Source organism: Zootoca vivipara, chromosome 6 (assembly GCF_965207765.1).
Source record: "Zootoca vivipara chromosome 6, rZooViv2.hap1.1, whole genome shotgun sequence".
NCBI classification, from domain to species: domain Eukaryota; kingdom Metazoa; phylum Chordata; class Lepidosauria; order Squamata; family Lacertidae; genus Zootoca; species Zootoca vivipara.
In genome coordinates, this window is record NC_142589.1 from 69,726,248 (window position 1) to 69,747,219 (window position 20,972).

At 49.4% G+C, this 20,972-nt stretch overlaps 1 protein-coding gene across 1 annotated transcript; it reads right to left on the reverse strand.

The window, feature by feature from the left end:
* Positions 1 to 836: 836 nt before the first annotated feature.
* On the reverse strand, positions 837 to 18,822 carry HAUS5 (HAUS augmin like complex subunit 5). The gene is made up of 19 exons (XM_060275679.2): positions 18,580 to 18,822; positions 17,224 to 17,286; positions 16,705 to 16,737; positions 15,330 to 15,354; positions 14,941 to 15,073; positions 14,156 to 14,315; positions 13,709 to 13,784; positions 12,896 to 12,975; positions 11,988 to 12,048; positions 11,689 to 11,816; positions 10,898 to 10,976; positions 9,666 to 9,811; positions 9,171 to 9,333; positions 8,275 to 8,355; positions 6,239 to 6,384; positions 5,333 to 5,447; positions 4,030 to 4,168; positions 2,880 to 3,012; positions 837 to 1,287 (listed from the first exon to the last, which is right to left on the reverse strand). The coding sequence occupies exons 1-19, from the start codon at positions 18,684 to 18,686 to the stop codon at positions 1,143 to 1,145; spliced, it is 2,013 nt and encodes a 670-aa protein (XP_060131662.1). The 5' UTR covers positions 18,687 to 18,822; the 3' UTR covers positions 837 to 1,142.
* Positions 18,823 to 20,972: the final 2,150 nt, after the last annotated feature.

Below are 20,972 nucleotides of genomic sequence, written 5' to 3' on the forward strand. Positions count from 1 at the left end.
GGAGACACAGAGCGCAAATGTATGTATGTGCATTTGCCTGCCTGCAGTGGAAGATGGCAAACTTTCAGAAGAAAATAACTCCAGTTGCAGAACCTGCTTAGGATTCAGAGAGGTAAAGATTTTCCCAAGTCATCACTACAAACACCAAAGTGGGTTTATATGTCTGGGAAATGGTGAAAATATCCTTTAACCTGCACTGCAATTCAAGATAGACCCAGAGCCATCTTTGATGACATAAATTACTTCCTAGCCAAAATGATGTTTGCTGTTAATAAAGGAATTAAGAGACTGCTGGTAGGTTAAGCAACACAAACCCTTTTCAGTGCCAAACCATGCTGCCTTTAAAAAAGGCAGCCAATTTGCTTTGCAGATGTTCCAAGGTGGTTTCCCTTTTTGCTGTGAAATGGTAGAACTTCTGTTTTCTGAATGCCCACCTGGCCTGTGGAGCACCACAAACCTTAGCCTTACTTCAGGTGGGTGGGGTGGGGACCAGTGCCCCACAAGTTGTTGCTAGACAACAACCCCCACTATCCCTGCCTGGGGTTGATGGGAGTCTGAGCCCCAACATCTGGAAGGCCACAGGCCCCCTTATCCCTACCCTTAGATGGAACCCTGCTTTCTCGGGGAGGAGCAACAAACCAATGAAGCATCCTGCCGGTGCACAAGTGAGGAACTGCTGCTGAAATTGCAGGGCAGGAGCACCTATTGCAGAAGTTAGAAATGGCTGAGCCAGGCCACAGAAGGACGAGAGCAAGTCCCACCCACCCCTCCACCAGCACCTGAGATTGCATGGCATTTTGATTCAGTCCAAAGAACTGGAAAATATGAAGGCGCGGTTTGATGCGGTTAGATTTATTCCAAAGAATTAGAAAATATGAAGGCACAGTCTACTTATCAAATCATAACTTGCAGCAAGAAAGGGGGCTGGTGTGTGTGTGTGTGTGTGTGTGTGTGTGTGTGTGTGAGAGAGAGAGAGAGAGAGAGAGAGAGAGAGAGACCGCTCTTAGTTCTTCCCCATAGCAACCTGACCTATCCCATTCCCCTTTGGTAATGAGTGCAGCTAGGCTGACATATCTATTCCAGCAAGTCAGGTGTGGTGTGTGCCATTTTCACACAAATGCCCAGCACTCTCCCCACTGGTCTCAGACCCAGCTCTGCTGCTGATGTTGCTGCTGCTGCTTCTGTTGCAGAGCTTTGGCAGCCAGGGTCCAGCGCTCCAGCCACTGCTGCAGGGTGAAGCCAAGGCGGCGCTCGGTGGGGAGTACAAACTGTGCGGGTTGCTCCCACCTGGAAGAGGGAGAAACGAGAGGATGTTTCAGAGTGCCAGCTGGGCTAGTTTTTTGCAGGACCCCCCCACTCCTCCCCCCAAAATAAGAACCTCAGAGCAGATGGGTCCTGTGCACCAATTTCTTCTTCTTCTTTTTTTTTAGGGTAAAGGCAGAAATCCCTGTCAACTAGGGCTCCTCCAGACTGGGGAGTTTATTTTGCAGGTGCATCCCACAACATGCCATTGCATTGGGGTGGATACTGGACCATCCATACATTATTCCATATATCTGTTTTTTAATTTAGAGCACTCATTTTTACATCCTTAAAATATCAATGACTTCCCTTGTCTTTCCATGGAGTTCATTATACATATAATAAATCCCTGCACATTTTACAAAAGCATTCAGTATTCCATTATTACATCCATCAATACTTATTTACACTGTTGAATTTTTCTTAGTGCTGCCAGCGTTTTCAGCTGTACACAGTTATTTCCCATATATTCAATAAATGTTTTCCAATCTTCTCTAAACGTATGTTCTTCTTGTTCTCTTATTCTATATGTTAAGTCTGCAAGCTGCACATATTCTGTCAACTTGAGTTGCCATTCTTTGGTTGGGACCTTGCTTGTTTTCCATTTTGGGGCTAACGAAACACGGGCCACGGTAGTAGCATAAATAAATAACCTTTTTTTAAAAAAAAACACCTGGGAATTTCAGCCTGAATTATCCCCAACAGAAAGGACTCTGGTTTTTTTTGGGGGGAAAGTACATTTAAACATATTTTTCAATTAATTATGGATCATTTCCCAATACTCTTTTACCCTCTTACAAGTCCGCCACATATGATAGAACGTTTCCTCCACCTCTTTGCATCTCCAGCATTTGTCTGATTCAGTCTTATACATCTTAGCAGGCCTACCCGGAGTTAAATACCATCTATAAATCATTGTCAAGTAGTTCTCCTTCAAAGAATAACATGCTGTGAACTTCAAGTCGCTTTTCCAGAGTTTTTCCTAGAGGTTAAAATCTTTATTGTGTCCTATATCTATCACCTCCATTCTGAAGGAAATCAGCCCTGAGTGCTCACTGGAAGGACAGATCGTGAAGCTGAGGCTCCAATACTTTGGCCACCTCATGAGAAGAGAAGACTCCCTGGAAAAGACCCTGATGTTGGGAAAGATGGAGGGCACAAGGAGAAGGGGACGACAGAGGACGAGATGGTTGGACAGTGTTCTCATGTATACTCATAAATGAGTATGACCAAACTACAGGAGGCAGACTACAGACCAAACTACAGGAGGCAGACAGGAGTGCCTGGCATGCTATGGTCCATGGGGTCACGAAGAGTCGGACACGACTAAACGACTAAACAACAACAATATCTATCACCCAGTATCCACACATTATTCCTTACGGATGATGGGAGTAAGGCTGTTTGAGTTTGAGTAAGGCTGCCCTAACCAAAAGATAGATGCCACCAACTCCCATCAGCCCCAAGCAGCATGGGCAACAGCTAGGGATGATGGGAGTTGTGGTCCCAACTGTATCCGGAAGGGACTAGGCTCAGGAATATATCCCAAAATGGCTTGCTGACCTCCCTCCACTTACCAGGCATCTATGACAGCCTGTACCTCCTGCCAACAGTCAATACGACACCGGCACTGATCCGTCATGCGCTGGATCCGGGGCAGCAGCTCGCGGACCTGCTCCTCATCGTGGGTCTGTACCTCCCGCACGAGAGCTGGGGACAGAGGGGGAGAGGGAGATTTGGGAAGGACTCGCTGAGTATCAAGCAGCAACTATGTATGGAGGTTTTTGACCTCCCACAACTTGTGGGTGGCCTCGGGGTTACAGTCCACAGCATACGCAAAAATGGAAACTAAAAATGCATTTTTGAAATAGTATGGTAGTAGCAACCCCCTGCTTGCACCAATGAAGCCTAACACAGAATGGAAGGAAGTGTATTCCTGGAGTTAGCATAAGACAGAGGTTTTCAACCTTTTTGAGTCCACGGCTCCCTTGACCAACCACATTCTTTCTGTGGCTCCTGAGCCTCAGAAGTCCAGCTATGTCACCCCTTGTCTGCAGGGGCGGGAGCCCCTCCCTGCTTTTTGAAACCCCTCCCTTGTGGAGTGTTCCCTCGGCCTCCTCTCCCCTCTCCTTGAGAGTCCTCCGGGCAGCCACCGAAGTAGCCCCTGTTGCCTACAGCACCCCGGGGCGGGGTACCACAGCACACTGGTTGAAAGCCACTGGCATATACGGTATTTTCCAGTGTTCCTGAGAAAGAACATTGATGGGTATTGGTTGAGCCATTGGTGGAGGGCCACAGGTGAGGAAACTAGGCCTATTCCAGTGTTTTGGCTTGGCAGGAACTCCGATAATGCCTCTTACTTGAATGGAGAATGCAGAGGGGGCGGTGTGTATGTGTGTAGAAACCAGCCTATCAAAGGATAACATTCCCACCTGCTGCTCCGCCCACTTGTGCTTCTGGCCCCACCCACAAGTGGCACATGACCTTCAAAAGCGTGCCTAGAAGGGAATGTGGCCCTCAGGCGGGGGGGGGGGGGAACACACACACACCCTTGCCTGGCTTGCACTGACTTAACAGGGGCTCTTCAGGGTTTTCAGAAAGTGGATATTCCCAGCCCTAACCAAAGATGCTGGGGACTGAAGCTGGGACTTTGACATGGTAAGCAGATGCTGCACCCACAAACCACGACCCCCTTCTCCAAGAGGTGCCACGCTAAGGCCGACTCACCCTGTGCATCTGGCTCCGGGGAGCTATCCAGCTGGCGCTGCAGGCTTCCCAGCGTCCTCTGCTTTGAGCCAAGCTGGGCACGCAGGAGAACGAGCATCTTCTTCAGCTCTACGGTGTGCACGAGCAGCTCCTCCGGGGCCTGGAGACAGAGGAATGGTGGAGCACAGGGCACAGTAGACATCAACACAAGATGCTGGTGAGCAATACGGGAAGGCCTCCCATGTTAGAAAAGGGTTTCTAGGGCAGATTTCAGACCACTGGTAAAGGTTCGGAGTTAAGGGTGCTGAGTCATTTTGACAAGCAGCAGCCCTATGTAAAATAAAGCTTCATGTTTGATTTCCAGCTATTTCACCCATTGATGTGGCAATGAACTGCATTTTGTTCTCTTGATACGGGTGATGAATATGGCTGGGCGATATATTGATATATTGCCCAAAACCAGTTTGAAGTCAAAACCAGTATGATATCAGTTTCACAATTTTTGACCTGGCAATATATTGCAAACCATGATGTGATTTTTGCATAACGCACAGACAATGTGGGGAGAAACTATGAAGCCAGCCAATGCCTCTACATTATTTCAGACATTGTGACATATCAGTATATCACGATGTTTAGGAGGTGATCTGTCACAATGTTGAAAACCAGTTATCGCCCAGCCCTAGTGATGGACTAATCCAACAAAATTCTGCCCTGTTCTATAAAGTAGGGCATACCTAAAGGTGCATACAGAATACAACTGCACGCTTTACGAAACTGGGGTCGCCCAGAGCTCTCTGCTTTCACAGACAGGCCATGGCAATTGTGTTGGCTTCTGCATAATATGCGAAGCCCTTAGAAAGCATTTTTTTCTTGCTGGAAAGGAAGCCTGCAAAAAAGGCTGTGCGGGACCCCAGGAACATGGGGAAGCTGCCTTGCACCAGGCCAGGCTATTTGTCCATGAAGCCCAGTATGACTCCTGGCATTTCTCCCACCACCTGTTTCCTGACCCTTTTTTAACATAGAGACGTCTAACCTCCAGAAGCTACTGGACTACAACTCCCATCATCCCTGACCTCTGGGCCATGGTGGCTGGGGAAGATGGGAGTAGCAGTCTAGCAAAAGCTGGAGTGTCACAGGTGGGTGCCCGCTGTCCTGCTATAAATGAAAAGGTGAACTTAGGACTTCCTGTGTAGGCTTTACCACTGGGCTATTGGGGGAGGTGAGGGGGGGGGAAGAAAAAGTTATTTCAAGTGATCCAACCCAGCTAGCTTCATTCCCCCCCCCCAGATATAAACCAAGCCTGCAGCAGAGAGGCACTCACCTTGTAGAGAGGGAAGGCAACAGCCTGGCACACATTGAGGAAGGGCTGGTACACGGCTGGTGCTGTTCGGCTCAGGCGGTGGATAGAAAGCTCATGGGCAGGGATTCGCTGAGACCTGAAATTTATTTTTATTTTATTTTTTGTGTGCATGTGTCAGAAAGAAAGGCTCACGATTTCCTCGCCACCCCATGCTGTGTCTTAAAATCAAAGATGGAGGATGCATTCTGATCCCATCTGTGTGCTTGCTTGAGGTATGGACACAGGCCCGGTCCGTGCTATACATCTAAAGCAGTATCATACCACTTTGAATCCTTTACGGCTTCCCCACCCCCCAAAGAATCCTGGGGAATGTAAAGGTCAGCAAGAGTTGTTAGGAGAGCCCTCTGCCCCATACAGAGCCTCGATTCCCAGGATTCTCTGGGGGAAGGCACAGCCATTTAAAGTGGTATGAAACTGCTTTACATTGCATAGCACAGATGGGGCCATGGGATACACACAGCTCTAAGCACCGTCAGGCTTAAAATAGAAATTAACCACCCTCCAGATTATGCACCAGGGGAGGACAAGACTCGAAACCCACATTGATCTCATTTGAATACAGTTTAACTGTTTGCACTTGTTCTGCCCAATGTATTCTGGCTTTGATCATCACAGGAGGAGCCAGGCCCAATTAACCATCAACCTCCAACCAGCAAAAGTCTTTAGCAGCCTTGCCCAACCTGCTGTCTCAACTCTAGCATGGCCCATGTTCAGTTGCAGTTCCACAGCATCTGGGGAGCACCAGGATTAGGGAAGGCTACTATTACTTGCAGCCAGTTCTCCAGCTTCAATGATTTCAGGAGACATGGCCAAAGCGTGACTTTGCACTTTTAAAAATGAGAAACTTAGAAGTAGATAAGGACTCACGCAGGGAGATCGCGGCGCAGCAGGCAAGGCAGAGCGATGGTCCCAAACTGTCGAACCTCACGGTCCACCCTATCCTCCAGTTGCTCCGCTGCTCCCTTCACCCATTGCTCTTGAGGCAGCAGTTTCTTTTCTATGAAGTCTTGGATCTGATGGAGAGACATAAAAGAAAAACCAGCATGGTCACAAAGGTGCCACGTAAGCACAGTACCTCTGCCTCCAGGTGCAGAACATGGAATCCCAGGTCTCCTCGCAGCACTTTTTATAAGATTTATTTTGGAAGTTTCTAGTCCTCAACGTTGCAGTACCCCACTTGGGTCAGGAACAACTCTAGTGCCAGTATGTTTGGAGGCGGTTGGAGGGTGGATGGTGGCTAACGGATTGAGGTTGAATCCTGACAAAACAGAAGTACTGTTTTTGGTGAGACAGGGGGCAAGCAGGTGTGGAGGAATCCCTGGTCCTGAATGGGGTAACTGTGCCCCTGAAGGACCAGCTGCACAGCCTGGGAGTCATTCCGGACTCACAGCTGCCCATGGAGGCGCAGGTCAATTCTGTGTCCAGGGCACCTGTCTACTAGCTCCATCTGATACACAGGCTGAGACCCTATCTGCCCGCAGACTGTTTCGCCAGAGTGGTACATGCTCTCCCACTTGGACTACTGCAATGTGCTCTACATGAAGCTACCTTTGAAGGTGACCCGGAAACTACAACTATTCCAGAATGCGGCAGCTAGACTGGTGACTGGGAGTGGCTGCCGAGACCATATAACACCGGTCCTGAAAGACCTACATTGGCTCCCAGTACGTTTCCGAGCACAATTCAAGGTGTTAGTGCTGACCTTTAAAGCCCTAAACAGCCGTGGTCCAGTATACCTGAAGGAGTGTCTTCACCCCCATTGTTCAGCCCGGACACTGAGGTCCAGCTCCAAGGGCCTTCTGGTGGTTCCCTCACTGTGAGAAGTGAGGTTACAGGGAACCAGGCAGAGGGCCTTCTCGCTAGTGGCGCCCGCCATGTGGAACACCCTCCCATCAGGTGTCAGGGAAATAAACAACTATCTGACTTTTAGAAGACATCTGAAGGCAGCCCTGTTTAGGGAAGTTTTTAAAGTCTAATGTTTTACAATTTTTCATGTGCTGTAAGCTGCCCAGAGTAGCTGGGGAAACCTAGCCAGGTGGGTGGAGTATAAATAATAAAATTATTATTATTATTATTATTATTATTATTATTATTATTATTATTATTATTAAATGCCACGATCCTTGCTGCTAAGAAGCCATGCTCCATCCTCTATCAATGGTCAGCCGGCAGCAGTCGTTACTTCAGGCTGCAGCAGAGGAGGGAATAGGTGGGGTGAGAGAACAGCAACTTTTGGTGCCTCTTCCCTGAGCTTTTGTATCCTAGATGGCCATTAGAAGACCAGCGTTCAACTAAGAACTTGCATTGCTGTTGGCAGATTTCTTCCTCCCTCCAAATTCATCTTCCTCTTATGCCATGCCTTTTCCTAGTGCTCGTGGGATAAATGGGTCAGGAAACAGCTAATGGGAAAGACGCACCTCTGCCCGAGATCCTGGAGAACCACAGGTGCCAGTCAGACGAGATAATCCTTGGCTGGGTGGGCAAATAGACCAACCTGGCATAAGGCAGATTCTTAGGTACAGCATATGAAGTTTGTAGCATGACCAGTCAGGCTTTAAGCAGATGGTGCGTTAGGTATGGGGAAACCTGGCGACTAAATGACCCTTTCAGTCCCTTCCAACTCTACAATTCTAAGATAATTTATGGAGATCACCAGGTTGGGCTACAAATCCCATTAGCCTTGACCAATGGGGATGTTGTAAGGGGCTGATGGGAGCTGGTAGTCCACACTCGCCCTCTCAAAACCTGCTGCTGCCCCTTAGCCTGACCCCAACATCTAGCATGCCCCCCTTTCTACATAGCCAGACTTCATCTCCCTACTTCTAAGCAACAGATTCTGGCACGTTGCCACCCCGGGCCATAAATATATTCATGTAGAGGTGAAAGGGAGCCTCAGATCTTGCCTCTGCCTGGTCCTTGCGAAGCTGTGATTTAAGATACGACGTTCCCTTGATGAGCGCCCGGATGTGCTGCTGTTTCTCATTCTGTAGGAAGGAGGCAGAGAAGGGAGATGAAGGAGCTACTTTTCAAAAGAGTGCAGACTGCACAAGGCACTCCCTTCCCAAGGCCTCTCCTAATGGCATAGGTGCGCACACACACACACACACACACGAGGCCATATCCACATCATCCAGTTAAAGCAGTATGACACCACTTCAGTCACGGCTTCCCCCAAAGCATTCTGGGAGCTGAAGTTTGTTAAGGGTGCTGGGAGTTGTTAGGTGACCCTCCCAGAGCTAAAATTCCCAGAATCGTTTAAACCAACCATTCCACTTCACAGGGAACTCTGTAAAGGGAAAGAGTGGGCTTTTAACAACTTCCTCCAATATAGCACCTGCCAGGTGTTGCCAGAGGCCCCACCAACCAATCAACATGGCCTGTGGCCAGGGATGATGGGTACTGTAGTGCATTATATTTATGCGGGGGGTGAGTGGGGTGGGGGTGGGGAGAGAAACAAGATTGGCTCTTCCTAACCGAGAAGTTGACATCCTTCTGTATAATTATTTATTCATTCGCATCCTGCTTACATGCCAAAATGGCTTCTAAGCAGTATTGTCTCAAGGCTTTTGACCCTACTCCTATCTATTGCTGGGATAGCTGGGCTGGTAGAGAATGCCGGCTGTTCATCTCAGGGTTGTGGGTTCAAGCCCCACGTTGGGCAAGAGATTCCTGCATGGCGGGGGGTGAGGGTGGGGACTCGATGACCCTGGGGATCCCTTCCAACTCCACACACCTATGATCCTGAGACCCACAGAACTCCTTTCCCCTCGAATATTTTCCCTCCCTTCCACACACTCACCACCAGGTGGCGGAAGTCCAGGATGCTCTGGCGTTTAGCTTGCACAGCCTGCAGTTCCTCGTGCCGGGTCCTCACCACCTCTTCCAGCTCCCGGCAGCCCTGCAGAAGTCCGTCTCTGTATCCCCTCAACCGCACGGCCCGGAGCTCCAGCTCAAATGCAGCTCTGGGATGGGAGGCAGCATGAAAGAAAGGGGGAAGAGAATCCCTGGCATGTGTCTGTTCACACAGTGCAGAAGAAGCAATTATTTTATTTATGGGTGTCTCCCTGTTTGCTTCCACTGCCCTTATTTTTATTCAACACCCCCCAATTGCACCCCAAAAGCTACTACTGCCCCGCTGGATTGTTCCAGCATACTGCCCCCTCCCCAGGGGCTGGTATCGCCCACTTTGGGAAACATTGGCTTCGAGTTTTGTTTTTAAAAGTGAGGTTTGAGGCTCCATTGCTGCTCATGGTCTCCCCTGAAGGAGCCGCAACTGTAAGATCCGTCTTCTCACCTGGCCAGGATGGAGCGCTCCGAGTCATCAGACAGCAGGCTATGCATCTCCTGGACGACAGCTTCCAGCCGAGCCAAGAGGCTCCTCTCCTCGGCGTTTAAAGGGATCTGCTCCACACAAAGCATCTCACACTTGCTCCAGCCCTCCTGCCCACCAGGAGAGGAAGAAAGAAAGCAAAGACTATGAGCGCCTCCTTTCCTTTGGCACACAACTCCTATGGAAAACGACAGCGCTGACAAAGCTCAGGAAGCTTTGGCTCAGTGGCAGAGCATCTGCTTCGTACACAGAAAGTCCCAGGTTCAATTCCTGACATATCCAGGCAAGGCAGGGAAAAGCTCCTGTCTGGGAGCCTGGAGAGCTGCTGCCAGTTGAGTGTAGGCAGAACTGAACTAGACGGACCAAAAGTATGACTCAGTAGAAGGCAGCTAATAAATAATAATAATAATAATAATAATAATAATAATAATAATAATAATTTATTTATATGCTGCCCACCTGCCTGGGTTGCCTCAACCACTCTGGGCAGCTTCCAACAAATTAAAACACAGTAAGACACCACACTTTAGAAACTTCCCTATGCAGGGCTGCCTTTCAGATGTCTTCTAAAAGTCAGATAGTTGTTTATTTCCTTGACATCTGATGGGAGGGCATTCCACAGGGCGGGTGCCACTACCGAGAAGGCCCTCTGCCTGGTTCCCTGTAACCTGGCTTCTCGCAGCAAGGGAACTGCCAGAAGGCCCTCGGAGCAGGACCTCGGTGTCCAAGCTGAACGATAGGGGTGGAGACGCTCCTTCCGGTATACAGGGCCAAGGCCATTTAGGGCTTTAAAGGTCAGCACCAACTCTTTGAAAAGTGCTCAGAAACGTAGCTTCCCATGTCCTTATCACCACACCCGCCCTAAATCCTGCCGCCCAAAATAATTTGGAGAGATCAATTATACACTTCCAGGAAAACAAGTTTTCAGATAACTGGTGTCTTTAGTTAACTCTCTCAGAATTCACACAAGAGTGAATAAGGGCAGCACAAGCCCCTTTAAGCAGTGAAGAACTGAATGTATGAACTGGCCGAAGTAAAAGCTGCATTGGAAATGGCACTCATTCATAAACTCAGGTAAGCAAGGTAGGTGCTTGACAGCCCTATCCACGAGGGATAAGACAGACCATGTGTGAACCATAGCTATATCCCGCCCCCACCGTTACATTCAGCCACAAGGCAGCGCCAAGGGCCCTCACCTGTATGAGGCTCCGGACAGAGGGCAGGTCATCCATTGGCTCTGAGACATCCTCCAGGTGGGCGCTTTCATAGCGAAACCTGAGCGTGGGGCAGAAACGGAAGAACTGTAGACCCCGAGGTGCCTCAGAGATACCGAGGGGAAGACTCTGACTTTGAGCGATCGCTTGGCATTGCGCGTTTCCCCCCACCCCCACCCCTTCCCCTTGATGGGCTTACTGGTGCCAAAGCACAGCAATGCTTCCGCAAAAAATAGCTGGTTCTGGGCCAGCCAGGTTAAGTTCCCCACAGTTCTGCTCCATAGAGAGATATCTGGGACATTGCGGGCAATTGAAATGGGGGACAGTGAAGAACCTCAGGCCTTCTCCCCAGGCCATGCCTCCTCTCCTTAGGTCACACCCTTCCCTGACCCTGCCTCATTACTATTATTATTTAGTAATTAATTAAATTTGCATACCGCCCTATACCCCCCCCCCAGGTCTCAGGGCAGTTCACGAGATAAACATCCCAATATGGAAAACAGAAAATACATAATGAAAACAAAAACAAAGACAACCCAATAATCCCCCCTTCCATGGCACTGGCTGCCTGGTTGAAGAGGAACATTGTCGCCTGGCACCTAAATGAAGGCACCAGGTGAGCCTCCCTGGGGAGAGCATTCTACAAATGGAGAGCCACTGCAGAAAAGTCCCTTTCTCATGTTGCCACCCTCCAGACCTCTCCAGAAGCTGCCCAGGGGTGCTGGGGAGTGTCGTTAGCCCAGGAGACCCTTCTCTCCCGGGGCAGGACCTACTTGAGCGCTTCCACATCCCTAGGAATGTTGATGCTGGTGGTGAGCTCCTGCAGCTGCTGTGTGTTCTGTAGGGCAAGGTGCTCCAGGGCTGAAAGGATGTGGGCTGGAGGGTGGGAGCCAGCTACTTTCTGTGGGAAGACAGGGAAAAGTAGTGAGGATGACCTCAGAGACAGAGAGAGAGAGAGAGAGAGAGAGAGAGAGAGAGAGAGAAAAGACACTGCTCACAGGCAGTCATAGAGCAGGCTGTCCAAGCAAAGCAACAGGCTTCCTCGCCGCCGCTCTGCAATGCGTGGTCCTACCTCCACAACACTCAGCCACTGCTGGTAGGAAGGGTTGAGCTGCTCCTCATTCATCCCGCTGCTGAGAAACACCAAAGGAAAAAGAGAGAGCGTTAGAAATTCAAGGGCAGGCGCAGGGAACCCGCGGCCCTCCAGATGTGGCTGAACTACAATACCCATCAGCCCCAGCAAGCATGGCCAATGGCCAGGAATGAAGGAAGCTGTAGTCCAGCAACATCTCAGGAGGGCCGCAGGTTCCCACAAACCTGCACGGGGAGGCAGGGAGAAAGGGACAGGTAAGAATGACCAGGATGCTTTTCGGGGGGGGGGGATACCAAAAGGGAAAGGGCACTCCCAAATGGTTTAAAGACATAAGGAGTTTGGAAAGGACAAACTGTGTGGGCGTAGAATTGGGGAGAGGGTCTTTAGCTGCAAGGGCTTTAGAAAGAGAGCACCATGGCACTGGACCGAGCCTGGAAGCAGACGGGGAGCCAGTGCAGGAATTTCATGGGGCGAGTAGAATTATGAACTGCTTTCCTTCTAGAAGACCCAAGGTTCAGCCCATCACATCTCACAGAATCATACGAGATAGAGGTAACCTTATCTATCTCGGGGAAACGCGCAATGCCAAGCAGAAGCAGGCAAAGTCCCACTAAAGGAAACACCCCCCCCCCATCTAAAAAATTGGAGGATTAGCACTGCAGCAGAGACCTCAGAGTCCCAGTTCCGTTAGCCAGCGCTATGTTATGCCGTCCAAAGAGACCGTGGCTCATTGTTCTAAAATTTCTAGATACCCAATGTGAAATCCGGAAGCTGGGCACTCATGGAGCAAGGGAGAGGTCTACAATGCAAGGCTAATGGGAGGAAAATATACCAAACATGGGCCAAATGTAAGGGAAGTGGGAAAGGGGTGGAAGATAGGCTCTTACGGAAAATGCCCTGATACGCTGCGCTCAAAGAGGGTCTTCAGGAAGTGGAAGCGCAGCTGGCAGGCCTCCTGGACATCTCGCTGGAGAGAAACAAGGGACAGACCTCAGCTAAGGTTTTCCCCACCAAATACACCTACCTCCGGCCTGTTAAAAAAATGCAGTTAACAGGTTAATTCTCCATGAGTCAGCAGAGATGATGACTCATTCCCCATAATGTACTGGCAGGCTAACCCTTTTATCTGTGCTATGGGGCAGATTTGGGAGAAACTTTGCATATAAAAACTCAGGTTACAGCAAGGAAGGAAAACACTGGCTCCGAACCCTGATGGCTACTTCCACTGTCAGAGGCAACATGTTTCTGAATACAAGGTGCTGGAAACCACAGGAGGGAAGAGTGCTGTTGGGTTCCGGTCCTGTTTGCGGGCTTCCTATAGGCATCTGGTTGGCTGCTGTGAGAACAGGATGACTTTGGGGCAGTCACTGCCTCTCAGCCTAGCGCACCCCGCAGGATCATTGTGGGGATTAAATAAGGGAGAGAACCATGTATGCCACCTTGAGCTCCTTGGAAAGGGGAAAAGGTTGGGATATAAGCACCAGAAATCAAAATATTATGATTTCAGAATCAAGGTCTCAGCCAGTAAATAACCAGATATTGGTACCGTACGTACATTTTGACCAGAAAGAGCTGTCCTTAAGCCAGTACTACAAAGTAAGTAAGTACTTGGAAATCTCGATTTCCCTGATCTCAAGTAAATATACCTTTATAAGAAGCTACTCTGCCCTCTTCCCTGCAAGCAAGCCACCAGTCCTCACCAAAACCTCCGGCTCCAAGCTGGGGAATCCAGGCTCTGGGGCTTTCCTGCTGAACACCACCGCTGTCCTGGCCTTCCTACAGAGAACAAATTAGAACAGAGAGAACAAACCCCCTTCCAGCGGCTGGGCAGACCTCTCAAACATTCCCTGCATGCCCACTGTGGGCAGAGCAACCAATGCACATTTCACCTTTGTACACTAAGCTATACAAAGCGACTGCTCATCCACCACCCGGGCAAGGGAGAGGTGTCATCAGAGTTCCATCCAGGCAAAAACAATCAAGGAGGGGGCAAAGCTGGGGCGAGTGAGGGGTGTGGCCTGGAGAGGGGGGCGTGGCCTCAGAAGAGTTCCAAGGGCCAGGCAGGGAGGGCCACATTCGGCTCTTGGTTCCCTATTCTGGACAAATGTGCCCTGCCTATCCAAGAGACTGGAAATGGGGGACTGTACCTCTCGATCTCTTGCAGCTGCTCCAGACGGACTCCGACTTTTGCCGCTCTCGCTTGCAGTTGCTTGCGCTCTGCTGTGACCCGGGCAGAGTACGCCTTGAGCAGTAAGCTGCGGCGCTTGGCATCCCGGATCTCCTCCTGCGTCGTCTCCAGGGCGACTTCTGAGAGACCAGATGAGAGCAAGGGTGCATCACAAATTGGGCCGTGTGGGCACTCCCACGCAACTTTGGGATCTCTGCACAAGTGCTAGAATAACAACAAAGATCCCCTGTGTTGGGTTGTCACAAGTGCTAGAATAGGCATTAGTTTTGGTCTATTTTTTATTTTTTTAAACAACAACTCAAGGTTCTAGTCCTTATGAACTGGGGCCCCCAGACTTACCTAGTCTTGGGGTGGTGCCTCGAGTGCCGAATTGTGCGGCAGGTCAGAGTGTGCGCCCATACATGAGCGCACACGCGATTTCTGGTGCACTTCTGGAGCGTCAGAAATAGCTTGTGCGCATGCGCCAGCGTAATTGCCGGGTTGCCAGAACAACGGAAATAACTTGTGCGCATGTGCATGGGCCTCCTTTGACCCGGAAGAGTGCCGGAAATAACGCTTGCGCATGCACACAAGCTATTTCCGATGCTCCGGCAACCAGGAAGTGGGCAGCCGTGCCGATAAGAGCGGGCAGCGGCAGTGGTCGCTGGGGGCCGGATAAATGAACCTCGTGGGTCGTATCCGGCCCCCGGGTCGTAGTCTGGGGACCCCTGCTTATAACCGTTGAGCCAATGTCTTCCCACTCACCATCCGCCACGAGCTCACGCTGTGCTGATTCAATCTGGAAGTCCAGCTGCTGAAGCTCCCCCCGCAGGCGGGAGATGTCTTGGACCAGCTGCTTACGGTGCTCCTTCTCCGATTCTGAACTGCTGGGCTTACCCTGGGGAGAAAAACACCAGCCCTCCTAGGGTGGAACTCTGCTCACTCACACCTCATTTGCCCACCATACTCACAGACATAAGGCAACCCTCCCCCCAGCCCCACTGTCCCACAAACGTAGAGTGTGAATGTGGCCTCTATCTCCAAGTTCTCCCCCTCCACATCCTAAAGGCAGCCCCTTCCCCACAGATTACAAAGCCCAAGCCACACGGAAAAACACCAACACCCAAATCCCTCCCAGTATATCGATCTCTCACCTCAGTCTCCTCCATCTGCCGATACCTACATGAAAGATTTGGGTTAAGAAAACCAACAGTTTCCCCTTAGTCGCTACAACAACTATGTTCAGAAGTCACAAGAAGCCAACAACCACAGAACCCAGTTTTCTCTGCTGCAGGTGTCTCCCACTTCCATCCCTTGAGGTAAATAGCCATTTAAAAAAAAGTCTGGAAGCTTCTGATGAATAAACACAATTCAGTGCTTACACCCACACCCTAAGCTGTGGTTGATCTTAACAATGGTGTGTTAAAAATGCCAGCTTCGTAAACCATGGTTTGATGTCTTTCAAACAAATCGTATGTTAGGATCAACCATAGTTAGCTGGGGCTGGATGAAATGCCAAGCTGCGATTCATGAAACACCAAAGCCCTTTTCATGGATGTGGCAAGGGAGCAGAAGGGGAGAGCGTGAGAGCTCAGCAAGAGGCTAGGCTTGCTTGTTTATAACACAGTAAACCATGCTGCAGATGTAAGCAATGTGTTTAGACAAGTCAGAAAACAGGAACAAGTTCATCATTTGGAGTAATATTGATAAAGGAGGCAGTGGCACAAAGGTTGTTCTACAGAAAGGTTATTCTACAGGCCTCTAGAGTAGGGGCTGCCTCTTTTTTTGGGGGGGGGGGAGGGAGTGCCTCTGCTGCTGTTCTTTTAACCACAGTCAGGCAGACAAACTAAGCAGGTAATACATCCCTGGCATGAAATAAATAGTGGGCAACGCTTCACCTGCTGAATTTTTGGATGTCAGACTACTGAAGGTATAGGCACAAGGCAAATAAAAAACCCCAACACTTAAAAATGCAAAGGTTTGGGAAAGTATAAAAGTCCTCTCCTGGTGCCAAAATGACAACAAACACAGGCAGAAGTCACCTAGTCTACCTCATGGGATTGTTGTGGTAGGATAAGAAGGAAGTGGTGGAAAGAACTGTGCATCCACTTGGAGAAATGGCAGATTATAAAAAGGAAATACACTACAGAAACCCAACCGGTGCTTCTTCCTCCTGCATGGCTGGAGAAGCAGACAAAGGGGAGGAACACAGAAAGTTGCCTTATACCAAATCAGCCCACAGGGCTATCTAGCTCAGAACTGTCTACTCTGACTGGCAGCAGCTCTTGAGGGTTTCTGGCAGGGTCCTCTCCCAGCCCGACGTGGAGATGCTGGGAATTGAACCTGGGACTTTCTGCATGCAAAGCGGATGCTCTACCACTGAGCCACAGCCCAACAGCAAAGGAACTTGCCCATTGCCGAACTTCGCTTGCCAACACCATTGTTGGAAGGGGTGAAAGAAAGAGTAGGGATAACTCTTAGCAGAAGGCGGCATGGAACACTGGAGGAAAACGCCCACCAAAAGGATACCATAGCAAGTTGCCCCGGATCTTCTTTACGGTCCTGTAGTATCAAGAAAGAGAAAAATTAAGTCAATGAAGTGCATTGCACCCCCCACTACTGGGGGTGCTGAGATTCCTGCATAACGGGGTTGGACTAGATGACCCTCGGTGTCCCTTCCAATTCTGTAATCCTAAGTATCTCAGTCTAGCGTTAAAGGCACGAGGACAGAGCCGATAACAAAAGCTGGCTGCTTCAGCCCATCTATTTCCCAAAACGTCCCAGGAATGCAAACGGGATGCCAGGAGTAGCAAAATTCCTCATCCCAAAGAATTGCTGAATGTGGGCAGCTAGCAGCTAGCTTCACCCTAGAGACAGGGAGCCTGTGGCCCTCCAAGTTGTGTGCTGGACTCCAACTCCCACCGGCTGAAGCCAGCATGAAGTCCAGCCAACATCTACCAGCTCCCCACTGCGAGGAAAACAAAAAGCCAAATCCTAACCCACCAGCCTCTCGGTGCTTCTCCTGCACACAACCATTTAGCTTCTTACCTTTGGTGGCGAACATGCTGGATGACGAATTTCCAGATCTCAGCACACTGACCTGAGCACATCCTAGAGAGAGCAGGGGAAAGGATGGAAAACATTTATATCCCACTCATAAGCCAAAAAGGCTTCCAGAGCAACTAACATACAGTCCGTTGCATGCAAGCAGCATGTAACTCCACTGCTGCCCATATGCTTCTGGGCAAAGTTCTAGGCTCTTGGATTAATTTACAAAGCCTTTAATAACTTGGGACCAGAATCCCTTAAGGTCTAGTCGATTCGTTATATCACTGCCTGCCTGATGAGGTCTTTGCGGGAAATGCTGTTAGCAATCTCCCATGGCTCAGACCCACTTGCACGTTCAGAATTGTGGGCCCATTTCAGTAGACCTCCCTCCCCTCCTTGTTGAATGTCCAGTGCTTGGCGAGGACTATTTTTGTTTGAGCAGGCATTTTATGTAAGGTTTCAGATTCTGATGGACAATTTTTATCTCTGCTGTACACAACGGGGCTAAACAGGGGGAAATGTGGAATTAATCTGCTTAGAAGAGACTGGAATTCTAAGACAGACATTGTTGGAAGAAAACATTACAGGTGCAGCCTTCTAACACCCATCAGGCCCAAGCATTGCAGCCAGAGCCCCATTAGGATGGGAAGAATGGAAAATAGGGAGACCCACAGCAGGCAGAAGCAGAGTCAATGATAGGTGGACTCGGCTGATTCTAGTTTTCTCCCCATCCTCCTCTGGCTGAGGGCAGACTTAAGCCAGTGGAGGTCCTGTAAATCTAAGAAGAGAGCGCTGGTGGATCAGTTCAATGGCCCAAATAGCCCAGCATCCTGTTCTCTCAGTGGCCGACTAGATGCCTGTGGGAAACCAGAGAGCCAGCATGGTGTAGTGGTTAGAGTGCTGCACTAAGACCTTTGAGACCTGAGTTCAAATCCCCACCGAATCTGGTTTTGGGCCAGACACTGCCTCTCAGCCTAACCTGCCTCACAGGGTCGTTGTGGAGATTAAATGAGCTGAGGTGGGGGGAGAACTGTGTATGCCACCTTGAGCTTGGAGGAAAAGGTGGGATAGCTCAGCCGGTGGAGCATAAGACTCTCAATCTCAGGGTTGTGGGTTCGAGCAAAAGAAAAGGGTCCCTTCAAATTCTACATGCAATAAAATAAACCTGCAAGCAAGACGTAGGCGCAACAGCACCCTGCCCGCCAGATTCCCAGCAACTGGGTCACCAGAGGCAGTAACGCCCTGAACTCTGCACATGCTCAGAGGTACTCGCTTTGCTGGAGTTTTTGAAATATACTCCAGGGAGCCGCCTGGCGGGCACGGGTCTGAGGCAGGAGAGGGCCGAATGTCACCCACCGGCGGGCCGCACTCTCGGAGGGGATTCTGTCCGGCGGGAGCTGCATCTCCTCCGCAGCCCAGCGCCGAAGTTCCTGCGCCAGCGACGCCCCGCTGCTCCGCTCCATCTCGACCGCAGCCGCGGCTCGACGAAACTCCTTCCGCAGCTGCTGCTTCTTCTTTCCCGCTGCCTGCGCGGAACTTCAACCCTAGCGCCTTCTCTCCCGGGCTCCACCCTCCCTCGCGTGGCACGCCGGGAGATGTAGTCCCGTGTCGCAAGATCTGCTGGGACGTGTAGTCGGAGAGTGGGAGAGAGAGAGAGCGCGCGCGAAAAAGAGAGACTCCGCTTTCGCACAGGCTGCTGGGATTTGTAGTTTCGAATTGGCTGTGAGAGGGCTGAGTGTCTGCCCGAAAGGCCATGTCTGATTGTTTTGCTATTGCTACTACAGTACATTTTTTGCATCTTTATTCTTAGCCCTCTTTATGACTTATGCATGCATTTCGAAATGTGTTTGTGTGTGTGTATACTTCATTGGACTGGTCATGTTGTGCGGATGCCTGATGATCATCTTCCAAAGCAACTTCCCTATTCCGAACTTAAAAATGGAAAGCGTAATGCTGGTGGTCAACAAAAGAGGTTTAAAGACTGTCTCAAGGCAAATTTTTAAAAATGTAGTATAAACAGTGACAACTGGGAAACACTGGCCTGCGAGCACTCCAGTTGGAGAACAGCCTTTACCAAAAGTGTCATGGGCTTTGAAGACACTCAAACTCAGGACGCAAGGGAGAAACATGCTAAGAGGAAGGCACGCTTGGCAAATCCACACCGTGATCAACTCCCGCCTGGAAACCAATGTCCCCACTGTGGAAGGACGTGTGGATCCAGAATTGGCCCCCACAGTCACTTACGGACCCATTGTTAAAACCATGTTTATGGAAGACAATCTTACTCAGCTACAAGTGATCGCCAAAGAAGAAGAAAGAATATATATAGTTTTACAATTTAGAATACTTATTTAAACATCCTTAAAATATCAATGACTTCCCTTCTTCTCTTTCCATGGTTCATTTTGCATATTACAAATCCCTGCATATTTTACATAAATTAATCATCCAGTATTCCATTATTACATCCATCAAAACTTATTTACACTGTTGAATTTATCTTAATGCTGCCAGCGCTTTCAAGTGTACACGATCTGCCCCCCCATATATTCAATAAATATTTTCCAATCTCCTTTAAACATATGTTCTTCTTGTTCTCTTATTCTATATGTTAGCTGTGCATATTTGATCAGTTTATGTATATGTAATATAAACCCACAACACACTTCCCTTTAAAAGCAGGTATGGAATCTCCAGGGCACTCCTTGACCTGATGGTGTCTCTGGAGCAGGCATCCCCAAACTTCAGCCCTCCAGATGTTTTGGACTACAATTCCCATCTTCCCCAACCACTGGTCCTGTTAGCTTGGGATCATGGGAGTTGTAGGCCAAAACATCTGGCGGGCCGCAGTTTGGGGATGCCTGCTCTGGAGGCTCAAGTACCCTTGGTGGTCAGGAGTGCCAGTTTGCAGTTATGGTTAGTTCAGGAGCTGTGGCTGTTTGTGGTCTTTGTCACAGCTGTGGACTTTGTCACCCATAAATTTATATATGGATTATTGCAATGTGCATTGCATGGAGCTGCTTAGATGCAGGAAAGACAGGTGTGAAGAAAAACTAGCCTTCTGTACAAATTTATAATATACTGTATACTCTTGCCTCTGGCCCTGTCAATCAATGGTGTGTGGCCCCTGGAAGGTCATTTTGATGGGAATGCAGTCCTCAGGCTGAAAAAGTTTCTTCATCTTTCTTCTCTCCGATCCCAGCCTAACTTTTTCCCCAGAAGCTATAATCCAGACGAAATTGCTGAGCTTTTTTGGGGGGAACATTTCTCCCCCCCCAAAAAAATATAAACATTTTTGGATATGCCTGGAAAATAGCCAAATTGGATTACACTTCAGAAGATACGGTATATAGTATCATAGAATTGTAATTTGGGAGGGACCATCTAGTCCAATCCCCTGCAAATGCAAGTATCACAGCTAAAGAATCTCTGACAGATGGCCGGCCATCCATCCATCCAACCTCTTGCTTAACAACCTCCCAGGATTTTGTTGTCTCTGTCTGCAAAAGAGTCCCTTCATCTGGTTTATGTGGAAGTGGCCAGAATTGAACCTGGGAGTTTCTGCAGGGGAAGAAGCATGTGCTCTGTCAACGAGCTGTGTGTGTGTGTGTGTGTGTGTGTGTGTGTGTGTGTGTGTGTGTGTCTTGCTTCAGGTCGATCTGCATCAAACCAGTGTGGGTGGCAATTCTAAGCTGCATTCATTATTCTGAGGCTAGAATTAGGGTTAACCTAATTGTGCAAAGGCAAAG